This window comes from Lithobates pipiens, unplaced genomic scaffold (assembly GCF_037356315.1).
Source record: "Lithobates pipiens isolate NorthernLeopardFrog02 unplaced genomic scaffold, aLitPip1_a1.2 Scaffold_16, whole genome shotgun sequence".
NCBI classification, from domain to species: domain Eukaryota; kingdom Metazoa; phylum Chordata; class Amphibia; order Anura; family Ranidae; genus Lithobates; species Lithobates pipiens.
Genome location: NW_027507748.1, coordinates 236,551,570 through 236,564,745, shown reverse-complemented (window position 1 = coordinate 236,564,745; position 13,176 = coordinate 236,551,570). Strand labels below are relative to the sequence as shown.

The following is a 13,176-nucleotide window of genomic DNA, read 5'->3' as shown; positions in this document are numbered from 1 at the left end:
GAACCTTTTGACGGCCGTCAAGCATGTAACCCGTGGCACCCATGTAGATTTGGTTTTACCGCCACGGATTGCATGCAGGCCTGGCCCTTCTTCTCCTCCTCCTCCTACTCCATCCTCCTCCCTCTCCTCCTCGGCTGACTCCTCCTTTTCTGCTGCTAGCATCTCTTCCGCTGCGCCGCCCAAGCTCCCCAGAACCTATTCAACATGCTAGGTGAGACGTTGCCATGCCGTGCTGCGTCTGTTGTGCCTGGAAGCCAAGAGCCACACTGGCCCGGTACTCCTTTCAGCTTTGCGTTCACAGGCAGATCAGTGGCTAACACCGCTCAATTTGACAGTTGGTAAAGTGGTGTGTGACAATGGTGCCAATCTGCTTAGCGCATTGAAACAGGGCAAAATCACGCACGTGCCATGCATGGGACACGTCTTAAACTTGGTCGTGCAGCGATTTGATGTCAAATACCCTGGGGTCCAGGACATCTTGCAGGCAAGGAAAATCTCGGCCCATTTCAGAAGATCTTACACGGCCATGGCTCGCCTTGCTGATATTCAGCGGCAACACAATCTGCCAGTCAGACGTCTTATTTGCGATTGCCTGACGCGATGGAACTCAACCTTCTATATGCTTGATAGGCTGCTCCAGCAGAAACGTGCAGTTAACGTCTACCTGTATGAACTCTGCGGCAGAACAGGTTCTGGGGAGCTGGGGTTTTTTTCACCGCGCCAGTGGCTGCTCATGCGCGATGCATGCAGACTTCTGCGCCCATTTGAGGAGATCACCAAACTGGTCAGTCGCAGCCATGGCGCCATCAGTGACATGGTACCTTATGCCTTCTTTATGAAGCGTGCATTGCGTCGTGTCATTGATCAAGCTGTGGAGGAGCAGGTGCGGGAAAATGAGGAAGTCGCAATGCTGGATGAATTCCCAGGGGGGGCTACTCTATCTGAGACAAGTCAACAACAGGAGTCTGAAGAGGAGTCAGAGGAGGATGGTGCCAGGGTGGATGAGGAGCAAGAAGAGCAAGAAGAGCAAGAAGAGCATGCTTTAAACTTTTCTGGGACCCCTGTTGTTGTGCGTGGATGGGGAGAGGAGAATGAAGAGGACGACATTATCCTGGATGATGAGCAGGAGCCAGGCCACCACACCACTTCCACTTTAGTGCAAATGGGGGCTTTCATGCTCCAGTGTTTTAATAGGGACCCCCGTATAAAAAGCATAAGGGTCAAGGACCAGTACTGGGTGGCAACGTACTTAGACCCCCGGTACAAACACAAAATGGCGGAAATGCTACCGCCGTCACAGAGGGCTGTCAGAATGCAGCACTTCCAGGCCTTGCTTGGAGAAATGCTGCATTCTGCTTTTGCGTGCGCTGGCAGAGGAGCAATTCCCACTCCCAGAGAAGGAGTTGCGGGTACCAATCCAACAGCCCCTGCAAGAAGAGGCCGGTTTGAAGATGTGTTGGTGACTTCGGATATGAGGTCATTCTTTCAGCAGACCCATCGACAGGTGTCATCCGGATCCAGCATCAGGGAACGCCTAGACCGTCAGGTGTCCGACTACATTGGGTTAACAGCCGATGTGGACGCTCTGAGGAGTGATGAACACCTTGACTACTGGGTGGGCAGGCTTGACCTCTGGCCAGAGCTTGCCCAATTTGCAATCGAACTGTTGGCTTGCCCCTCGTCCAGTGTCCTGTCCGAAAGGACGTTCAGCACAGCAGGGGGGATCGTGACCGATAAGCGTACTCGCCTAGCTCACAACAGTGTTAACTACCTCACATTTCTAAAAATGAATGAAGCATGGATCTCGGAGGAATTCAACACATGTGACCAGTAGACCATGTATATGTCTATAAACTATTTTTTCAATCGAGCACACAGACCTTCTTTCTTCATTTGGCTCACTTCCTTGTCCAAAAAAAGCACACCGTACTATATGCCCATACCCTCCTGTTTGAAGAGGTTGAGCGGTGTCCTATTTCTACTGGGGCTGCTTATTATGAGGGGCTCCCACCATCCCTGAGCTGTGCTGACTTCCTCCTGGGGCTGCTTATTATGAGGGGCTCCCACCATCCCTGTGCTGTGCTGACTTCCTCCTGGGGCTGTACCTCTGCTGTGCATAATATGAGGGGCTCCCACCATCCCTGTGCTATGCTCATTATGAGGGGCTCCCACCATCCGTGTGCTGTGCTGACTTCCTCCTGGGGCTGCTTACGGTGCAGGTGTCAGTGCTCTCTATCACGTTGCTGGTGTCAGATCACTCTATCACGGTGCAGGTGTCATTGCTGTATGTCACGCTGCTGATGTCAGTGCTCTCTATCACAGTGCTGCTGTCAGTGCTGTATATCACGGTGCTGGTGTCAGTGCTTTAAGTCACGCTGCTGATGTCAGTGCTCTCGATCACGGTGCTGGTGTCAGATCACTCTATCACGGTGCAGGTGTCATTGCTGTATATCACGCTGCTGATGTCAGTGCTCTCTATCACGGTGCTGCTGTCAGTGCTGTATATCACGGTGCTGGTGTTAGTGCTTTATGTCAAGCTGCTGATGTCAGTGCTCTCTATCACGGTGCTGGTGTCAGATGACTCTATCACGGTGCAGGTGTCATTGCTGTATGTCACGCTGCTGATGTCAGTGCTCTCTATCACGGTGCTGCTGTCAGTGCTGTATATCATGGTGCTGATGTTAGGGCTTTATGTCACGCTGCTGATGTCAGTGCTTTCTATCACGGTGCTGTTGTCAGATCACTCTATCATGGTGCAGGTGTCATTGCTGTATGTCACGCTGCTGATGTCAGTGCTCTCTATCACAGTGCTGCTGTCAGTGCTGTATATCACAGTGCTGGTGTTAGTGCTTTATGTCACGCTGCTGATGTCAGTGCTCTCTATCATGGTGCTGGTGTCAGATGACTCTATCACGGTGCAGGTGTCATTGCTGTATATCACGCTGCTGATGTCAGTGCTCTCTATCACGGTGCTGCTGTCAGTGCTGTATATCACGGTGCTGGTGTTAGTGCTTTATGTCAAGCTGCTGATGTCAGTGCTCTCTATCACGGTGCTGGTGTCAGATGACTCTATCACGGTGCAGGTGTCATTGCTGTATGTCACGCTGCTGATGTCAGTGCTCTCTATCACGGTGCTGCTGTCAGTGCTGTATATCATGGTGCTGATGTTAGGGCTTTATGTTACGCTGCTGATGTCAGTGCTCTCTATCACGGTGCTGTTGTCAGATGACTCTATCATGGTGCAGGTGTCATTGCTGTATGTCACGCTGCTGATGTCAGTGCTCTCTATCACAGTGCTGCTGTCAGTGCTGTATATCACAGTGCTGGTGTTAGTGCTTTATGTCACGCTGCTGATGTCAGTGCTCTCTATCACGGTGCTGGTGTCAGATGACTCTATCATGGTGCAGGTGTCATTGCTGTATGTCACGCTGCTGATGTCAGTGCTCTCTATCACGGTGCTGCTATCAGTGCTGTATATCACGGTGCTGGTGTTAGTGCTTTATGTCAAGCTGCTGATGTCAGTGCTCTCTATCACGGTGCTGGTGTCAGATGACTCTATCACGGTGCAGGTGTCATTGCTGTATGTCACGCTGCTGATGTCAGTGCTCTCTATCACGGTGCTGCTGTCAGTGCTGTATATCATGGTGCTGATGTTAGGGCTTTATGTCACGCTGCTGATGTCAGTGCTCTCTATCACGGTGCTGTTGTCAGATGACTCTATCATGGTGCAGGTGTCATTGCTGTATGTCACGCTGCTGATGTCAGTGCTCTCTATCACAGTGCTGCTGTCAGTGCTGTATATCACAGTGCTGGTGTTAGTGCTTTATGTCACGCTGCTGATGTCAGTGCTCTCTATCACGGTGCTGGTGTCAGATGACTCTATCATGGTGCAGGTGTCATTGCTGTATGTCACGCTGCTGATGTCAGTGCTCTCTATCACGGTGCTGCTATCAGTGCTGTATATCACGGTGCTGGTGTTAGTACTTTATGTCACGCTGCTGATGTCAGTGCTCTCTATCACGGTGCTGGTGTCAGATCACTCTATCACGGTGCAGGTGTCATTGCTGTATGTCACGCTGCTGATGTCAGTTCTCTCTATCACGGTGCTGCTGTCAGTGCTTTATATCACGGTGCTGGTGTTAGTGCTTTATGTCACGCTGCTGATGTCAGTGCTCTCTATCACGGTGCTGTTGTCAGATCACTCTATCACGGTGCAGGTGTCATTGCTGTATGTCACGCTGCTGGTGATCATCTCCTGCACCCTCTTCTTTGTCTACCCTGACCTTCCCTCTCCTCCATTGCCTTCATGCGCTCCACAGTCCTGAATTGTCACAACAATTTCCCATATAAAAAAAGAATGCTTGTAGTTGTCGATCCCAGATTCACCTCATACATGTGTTATGTCATTGGCCATGTGGTGGGACTATGTTTGCACAGCTATTAGTTATTTTGTGGCTGCAAATTTGACCTGTAGGTTTGCAAAGTTCGCCTCCCATTGAAGTCAATGGGGCCCGCCGCGAACGTTATGGTTCGCAAACTATCGGCTGCGTTCGCGAAACATCCCGTCAGAAGTTCATCCATCACTAATTACAAGTGTTACAGTGATGTCGGTAAAGACAATAAATATGGGTTGGCTATTCCAAAACACTTTTGTAGCAGAGTGAGGGGTTATAACCTCTAACAGTGTTTTTTTTTCTTCCTGTCCTTTACTGTTGTGGTGACAACTGCAGCCTGTCAAGTCTCTGGTGTGAGGCCGGGTTGCTGAGAGGGCGTCCCTTGCAGCTGAGTGCAGCACTCCCCTGGAAGTGATACAGGGGATGCGGTGCCCAAAGGTGCACGGGTTGCCAGGGATGCTGCAGGCTGGCTGATAGACTGTAGACAGCTGGAACGTGCTGAGTAGCAATCTGGGCAGCAGTCTGAAGTCATAAGTAGCAGGGTAAACCAGGAGCAGGGTCCGCAGCCAGGCCAGGGGTCAGATACCAGGAGCCAGTCTATGAAGAATACAGGAACAAGCCGGGTCGTACACCGAGGGCAAGGAATCGAAGAGTAGTCAACAAGCCGGGGATCAGAGTGAGGAGATAACAGGATCACAGGTCAACCCAAGCAGGATTCAAGCCAGGGGTCTTCAGAGTAAACAAGCACAGGAACACAGGAAGCTGTTGATAATCCAGCAAACTGCAAGTGTCACTGATCAGTTTAAATAGGCCGTAGGGGTGTGCCTACAATTGTTGTGGCGTGTGCACACGTGTGTGTGTGCGCATCGGCGAGCGCAGACTGCCGCGTCCTGGCTGTTGTGCCTCTGCGTGCACGCAAGCGCATGGAAACTTGTCTGGCGCAACCATGACGGTTACTGGTGGAGTTGCCCACAACATGGCCATTTCCCTGACACAGACCCTCATTTCTTGTACAAGCAACTGAAAGGAACTGTGGGAAGAACTTCACCAACAGGGTCACAGACAGAAATAATAACCTGAAATAAATGTTAATTCTTCCCATTCTATTCTGAACTAATAAAAAATTAAAACTAGATGTAGGCTTTAAATGAATTACCCACACCTGAATGGATTGCAGTGTTTAAAAAACTTTTATATACTAGGAAATGCTTGTGTGCAATATGATGGAAAAGGGTTACCATATCACTATTTACTCTGAGGGTCCTAACAAAGATGTGTCTAAATACATAATGAAAAAATAGGGTCAAACTATAAGTCCCCTTTCACAATGAAGCTGCACTAAAACAACACTTAAGTGCCGGTTGTTTTTGTGGTGCTTCAGCAGGACTTTTTCAGTGCTTTTCGGGGCGCTAGTGGTGCGAATTTTTTAAGGTCACGTGAGAGCATGACCTTACAGAAAAGGAAAAATGTCCCGTTTTGCGGCACATTCAAAGCACTTTTAAGGCCTATTCATTTCAATGGGCAGTGGAATTTTGGGAGCACTATTTATAGCGCTCCCGAGCCGCCCAAAAGATGCTGATGCAGGACTTTTCCTAATGTCACACAAGCGCACCGTCCCAGTGTGAAAGCACTTTTCAGGCACTATTTCTAGCGCTAAAATGCTTGAAAACTGCCTCAGTGTGAAAGGGGCCTTAGTAGTCACTTACAAGTCATTCATTTGTATTGTATTCACTGTATATACATTACTTTGGAATTCACCATGAATAAAAGACGAGTTACAATTTTTTTTTCTTCTTATCCCTTATAGATGATTTTGAAGGAAAAAAAGAGACAACTACCACTGAAACACACACTTCAACAGGTATTTTAATGTTCATTCTTAAGGCCGCGTACACACGGGCGGACTGTTCGCCCAACCTTGTCCGCTGAACAGTGTTTGGGCGGACAGTCCGCTCGTGTGTGGGCTTTCAGCGGACAGTTTCAGCGGACAGTTGGACGGACAAAGTCTTTCGGAAATTCCGAAAAACTGTCCGCTGAAACTGTGTTTGAGCGAACAGTCCGCCCGTGTGTGGGCTTGTCCGCTGTACTTTCGAAATGAGCGGACTGTTCCCGCTCGGAAAGTCCGCCCATTTCGAGCGCGTGTACAGGTAGGCGGGGCCCGCGAAGGAGACGTCGCGGGCTCCGCCGCCTGGAATGGGCTTAAAGGGGAACCCCAACGCCGAAAAAAATCGGCGTGGGGGTTCCCCCCAAGTCCACACCAGACCCTTGTCCGAGCACGCTACCCGGCCGGCCAGGAAAGGGGGGCGAGCGAGCGCGCCCCCCCTCCTGAGCCGTACCAGGCCGCGTGCCCTCAACATGGGGGGGTGCCTTGGGGAAGGGGGGGCCGCGCGGCCCCCCCACCCCAAAGCACCTTGTCCCCATGTTGATGAGGACAAGGGCCTCTTCCCGACAACCCTGGCCGTTGGTTGTCGGGGTCTGCGGGCGGGGGGCTTATCGGAATCCGGGAGCCCCCTTTAAGAAGGGGGCCCCCGGATACCGGCCCCCCACCCTATGTGAATGAGTATGGGGTACAATGTACCCCTACCCATTCACCTGTGAAATAAAGTACAAATAAAAACACAACACAGGGGGAAAAAATATTTTATTGCACAGCCGGGGGTCTTCCGTCTTCGGGGGTCTTCTCGCCGGACTCCTCCGCTATGTGTGTGTAGCTCTTTTGCCAGCGGAGGAGTCCGGCTTTCTTCCTCCCCGCCGCCGGCCTCTTCTCCCGACTTCGGGGGTCTTGTCCCCCTCTTCGGTTCTTCTGCCGGGCCACCGCGCCTGGTCCGGTGGCCCGGTCTTCTGTCGCCGTCTTCCGTTCTTCTGTCGCCGCCTTCGGTTCTTCTGCCGGGCCACCGCGCCTTCTTGTAGCTCTTTTACAGGCGGTGGCCCGGTCTTCTGTCGCCGTCGCCGTCGCCGCCTTCCGTTCTTGTTCTTCTTCTTGTTCTTCTTGTTCTTCTCCAGGCGATGTTGACTCGACGAGCTCTCCGGCCGGAATGCCGGGGACGCGCTGTGCGGTCACTTATATAGTGACAATGGGGCGGGGTCACATGGTATATGTCACATGGGTTGGTCACATGGGTTGATGTCACATGGGGACTATGACATCGTAAGGGGGCGGGGTCACCATGTGACATCAACCCATGTGACATATACCATGTGACCCCGCCCCATTGTCACTATATAAGTCACAGCGCAGGGCGGCTCTGGCATTCCGGCCGGAGGGAGCGACGTGTCAACATCGCCTGGAGAAGAACAAGAAGAACAAGAAGAAGAACACGAACGGAAGGCGGCGACGGCGACGGCGACAGAAGACCGGGCCACCGCCTGTAAAAGAGCTACAAGAAGGCGCGGTGGCCCGGCAGAAGAACCGAAGGCGGCGACAGAAGAACGGAAGACGGCGACAGAAGACCGGGCCACCGGACCAGGCGCGGTGGCCCGGCAGAAGAACCGAAGAGGGGGACAAGACCCCCGAAGTCGGGAGAAGAGGCCGGCGGCGGGGAGGAAGAAAGCCGGACTCCTCCGCTGGCAAAAGAGCTACACACACATAGCGGAGGAGTCCGGCGAGAAGACCCCCGAAGACGGAAGACCCCCGGCTGTGCAATAAAATATTTTTTCCCCCTGTGTTGTGTTTTTATTTGTACTTTATTTCACAGGTGAATGGGTAGGGGTACATTGTACCCCATACTCATTCACATAGGGTGGGGGGCCGGTATCCGGGGGCCCCCTTCTTAAAGGGGGCTCCCGGATTCCGATAAGCCCCCCGCCCGCAGACCCCGACAACCAACGGCCAGGGTTGTCGGGAAGAGGCCCTTGTCCTCATCAACATGGGGACAAGGTGCTTTGGGGTGGGGGGGCCGCGCGGCCCCCCCTTCCCCAAGGCACCCCCCATGTTGAGGGCACGCGGCCTGGTACGGCTCAGGAGGGGGGGGCGCGCTCGCTCGCCCCCTTTCCTGGCCGGCCGGGTAGCGTGCTCGGACAAGGGTCTGGTGTGGACTTGGGGGGAACCCCCACGCCGATTTTTTTCGGCGTTGGGGTTCCCCTTTAAGCCCATTCCAGGCGGCGGAGCCCGCGACGTCTCCTTCGCGGGCCCCGCCTACCTGTACACGCGCTCGAAATGGGCGGATTTGCCTCCTCCTTACGTGGGCGAGTCCGTTCATTTCAAAAGTTGAGCGAACTGTTTGCCCAACCTTGTTCGTCAAACAGTCCGCTCGTGTGTGGGCAAGTCCGCTCATGCAAATTTTGAGCGGACTGTTTGACAAACTGTTTGCCGAACAAGGTTGGGCGAACAGTCCGCGCGTGTGTACGCGGCCTAAGACTTAATATTGGGGTAGTGTTCTTGTATTGTGCTAATGCTAGTGCATTGGTTTCAGAGTCTAGTGTTGAGGTTTTTGATGTGCACTTTAACCACTTTAAACCATTTTTTAAAATTAATAAATAGATAAAAACTATCGCTAACTATTTTGATTATTTCACATTTTAATTAGAAACTGTAAGTTGTAGGGTGGATTGATTCTTTTGCTCATATTGTAAATAGAAAGTGGTTGAAATTGTCTAGTATACTGCTTTGTGTATGACCATCGTAAGGTTATTTGTCAGACTTTAAACATATGTAAACAATAAAAATGTGATTTCTTTTTGATCTGTTAAACATACATTTACACAATATATGTATTTAAAATTAATTTTGTTATATCTGTTTTATAGTTTAAAAACAAATACACTTGATCCTAAAGTCAGAAATCTTGTAAGCTGATGATCACTTAAGTTAAAAAAGTTAAAATGTGTGATTCCTTTAGGGCCGGTTCACACTGCGGGCGATGCGAGGCGACACGACTCGCCTCGCCGCAGTGTGACAAGTCGCCCCCGTTCTGTACAATGGAACCGTTCTGAGAGGAGCGACTCGAGTCGCTCCGACTCAGAAAAAAGGTTCCTGTACTACTTCTGGGTGACCTCGGGGCGACTTGCATTGACTTCTATACAGAAGTCATCTGCAAGTTGCCGCTGAGGTCGCGGCAGGTCGCGGCGAGGCAAGTCGGTGTCGCCTCGCCTCGCCTGCAGTGTGAACCGACCCTTAATGAGACTTTCTGGAAACGCCAACCCCCACGCTATAAAAGGGAATACAGAGCAGACAGACTGAGGCCGCGTACACACGCGCGGACTGTTCGCCCAACTTTGTCCGTCCAACAGTTTCGGCAAACAGTCCGCTCAAACTTAGCATGGACGGACATGGCCACACACGACGGACGAACAGTTTGCTGAAACCGTGCGCGATGACGTGAACGGCACGTACGACGGGACGAAAAATACGACGTCCTATACACTGCATTATAGCTTTCGGCGTGAAAATCCTTTCTGAGCATGCGCGAGACTTAGTTGGCCGAACAAGCCTACACACGAGCGAACAGTCCGCTGAAACCTTGTTTCAGCGGACAGTTTTTCGGAATTTCCGTAAGACCTTGTTCGTCCAACTGTCCGCTGAAACTGTCCGCTGAAGCCCCACACACGAGCGGACTGTCCGCCCAAACACTGTTCAGCGGACAAGGTTGGGCGAACAGTCCGCGCGTGTGTACGCGGCCTGACAGATTATTGATACTTTTGTAGAAAAAGAATAGGGCCATCTAACCAACTGCATAGGGAGAGATTAGGGTGAATTAGGAAAATATAATTACATTCTGAATAATGAGTAATCAGCCTATATGCTAGCCCTTTTTGTTTTACTATTAGGGACATTTTTTTTGCGGTGTGGTAAATTAACTTAAACCAGCTGATTTAAAAAGTCACATTTAGCTGCTGTCCTGTCCATAGCAAACTTTTTATTGCTTGTTATTCATTTGTTAGTCACTTGTTATTTTATGTTGATAAGGTCTTTGTTTAGGTTACACTCTGTTATTGCTGCACAATTTCCCCTAGTATTTATTTTTATTTTTTAATGAATAGGACCTTTTGTTCTTTGACGTGTTAGTGACCATTCACTCTTGGAGTTGCCTTGTGTTTCCAGCATGCCACCACTCCATTTTAAAGAAAGAAAGAACAAAGAGCAAGAACAGTGTGCTTCTAACCCACCTTACATCACTCACATTCACTGCACATCCTTTTTTTATTTTACAAATAGTAGCAATACACTGGTCAGGCACATTATCCAAGATAAAAACTGTCTTGTTGGCCAGTTTTACACTGCAGTATCATCTGTGGTCTCCTAATTAGGGGTGAGCCAAACCTACCTGGGTTTGGTACAAGGCATGTTCACAGAACATTAGTACATGACTAAACTTTTAGTGCTGAATCCAAACCCCATTACCTGTTTTGTCTGACTGGATTGCAGTGTTTAAAAACTTTTAGATACTAGGAAATGCTGGTGTGCAATATGATGGAAAATGGTTATCAGATCACTATTCACTATGGGGGTCCTAACAAAGATGTGTCTAAATACACAAGGACAAAGGTCAAACTACTGTATAACAATAATTTACAAGTCATTCTTTTTTTTTTTTTTTTTTTTTTTTATTGATTTACTGTATATGTATATACTTTGGAATTCACCCTGACTAAAAGAAGAGTTAGAAATGTTTTTTCTTCTTATGCCTTATAGATGATTTTGAAGGAAAAAAAGAAAGAACTACCACTAAAACCTCCACTTCAAGAGGTATTTTGATGTTCATTCTAATGGCTTAACATTGGGGTAGTGATCTCATACTGTGATAATGCCAGTGCATTGGTTTCAGAGTTAAGTGTTGAGGTTTTTGATGTGCACCAAAAAAAAGAAAAGAAAACAAAGAAGTGCTGATACACAGCAATTTTCAGGCAAATTCAACCACTTTAAACCATTTTTTAAATGAATAAATAGACCAAGGCAAACTATTACCAACTATTTTAATTTTTTTTCACATTTTAATTAGAAACTGTAAGGCCGCGTACACACGCGCGGACTGTTCGCCCAACTTTGTCCGTCCAACAGTTTCGGCAAACAGTCCGCTCAAACTTAGCATGGACGGACATGGCCACACACGACGGACGAACAGTTTGCTGAAACCGTGCGCGATGACGTGAACGGCACGTACGACGGGACGAAAAATACGACGTCCTATACACTGCAATGCAACCTTCCGACGTGGAAATCCTTTCTGAGCATGCGCGAGACTTAGTTGGCCGAACAAGCCTACACACGAGCGAACAGTCCGCTGAAACCTTGTTTCAGCGGACAGTTTTTCGGAATTTCCGTAAGACCTTGTTCGTCCAACTGTCCGCTGAAGCCCCACACACGAGCGGACTGTCCGCCCAAACACTGTTCAGCGGACAAGGTTGGGCGAACAGTCCGCCCGTGTGTACGCGGCCTAAGTTGTAGGGTGGATTGCTTTGCGTATGACCATGATACAGTTATTTTTCACTCTTTAAAGAGGAAGTAAACCCTTCCAAACAACTTGGACCTATAGGTAAGCCTAGATTAAGGCTTACCTGTAGGTCCAAGCAATATCTCCTAAACCTATATGGTTTAGGAGATATTTGCCCGAAAATGGGCACCGCTGTCTACGGCGCATGCGCCGTAGACAGCGGCGCGCATGCGCACTAAATGCGGCAAATCCAAGAATGGATTTGCCAAATTTGTCGACTCCCGTGCGCATGCGCGGGAGTGACGTCATCGCGGCTTCGCCGAGTGGCAGCGGCGGAGCTGCGAGACGCGACTCCCGTGCGCATGCGCGGGAGTGACGTCATCGCGGCTTCGCCGCTGTCATTGGTCGGAGCTGCGAGACGCCACCAGCAAGATGGACGCGGCGGACTACAGGGATCAGCGGCGACTTCGCTGGCTCCTGTGTCAGGTAAGTGACACATAATGAGCTACTATGCGATGCATAGTAGTCCATTATGCTTTACCTTTGCAGGGAAAAAAAGAGGAAGTAAACCCATCAGGGTTTACTTCCTCTTTAAAGATATGTAAACAATACACATTTGGTTTCTTTTTAATATGTTAAACATACATTTACATATACATACTGTAAGTGTTTAAAAGCATTTTGTTATAACTTGTTGATAGTTGAAAAACAAATACATTTTATCCTGAAGTCAGAAATCTTATAAGCTGATAATCACTTATGCTCCTTCACTTTTATGTGTGAGAACTGTTCCCAGCTCTCTCTCTGGACAAAAGAACACCTCACCTATATGTTATGAATATGAGACGATGGAGAGGGGTTGATGGAGAGGGGTTCTGTAGCCATGTACTAGGGTAAGAATAGTAAGTGAAAAGTTAAAACGTGTGGTTGTATTAATGAGACTTTCTGGAAAATCCAACCTCTTCACTATAAAAGGAGGATTGGCCGCTGTGATTGCCACGGGTGACAGCACATAACAGTTCTCACTGAATAGTAGGTTTTAGTACAAGTGTCCATCCCAGACACAATTTGGGGCAACTGGGTATGCAGTACTAACTCAACAGCAGTTCCCCACAATTGCCATGGACTATGGCACTTGACTTTTAGCACACAGTCACAGTTCGTCTCTCCCTGGTTTTAACCCTCAGCGATCCTGGAAGCAAAGTACAGTTCCCCGGCTCGATGAATTTACGGTTGCTAGGAGCAATGGCTGTGCAAGGTTAACCATGCACAATATCCCAGATGAAGCCCCTAAACGTGGTGCACCCACTTAAGGGCTGCAAGTAATGGAATCCCCCACCCTGCACAGCCAGGCACACCGAATCTTCACAGTGACCTCAGAGACAGAAAACAGTCCAGTGCTTTGTTTTTGT

The 13,176-nt window shown here is 49.5% G+C and overlaps 1 protein-coding gene across 7 annotated transcripts in view; it reads left to right on the top strand.

The window, feature by feature from the left end:
- The window catches only part of LOC143982461 (C4b-binding protein alpha chain-like), a 505,748-nt gene that overhangs the window by 124,019 nt on the left and 368,553 nt on the right, over positions 1–13,176 (top strand). For 4 of the 7 annotated variants that reach the window (XM_077481191.1, XM_077481190.1, XM_077481186.1 and 1 more), the window contains 2 exons: positions 6,202–6,255; positions 11,026–11,079. In XM_077481191.1, coding sequence (XP_077337317.1) covers positions 6,202–6,255; positions 11,026–11,079 — 108 coding nt within the window. The remainder of the gene's footprint in view (positions 1–6,201; positions 6,256–11,025; positions 11,080–13,176) is intronic. The other 3 variants (XM_077481187.1, XM_077481189.1, XM_077481188.1) reach the window with 2 other exon arrangements.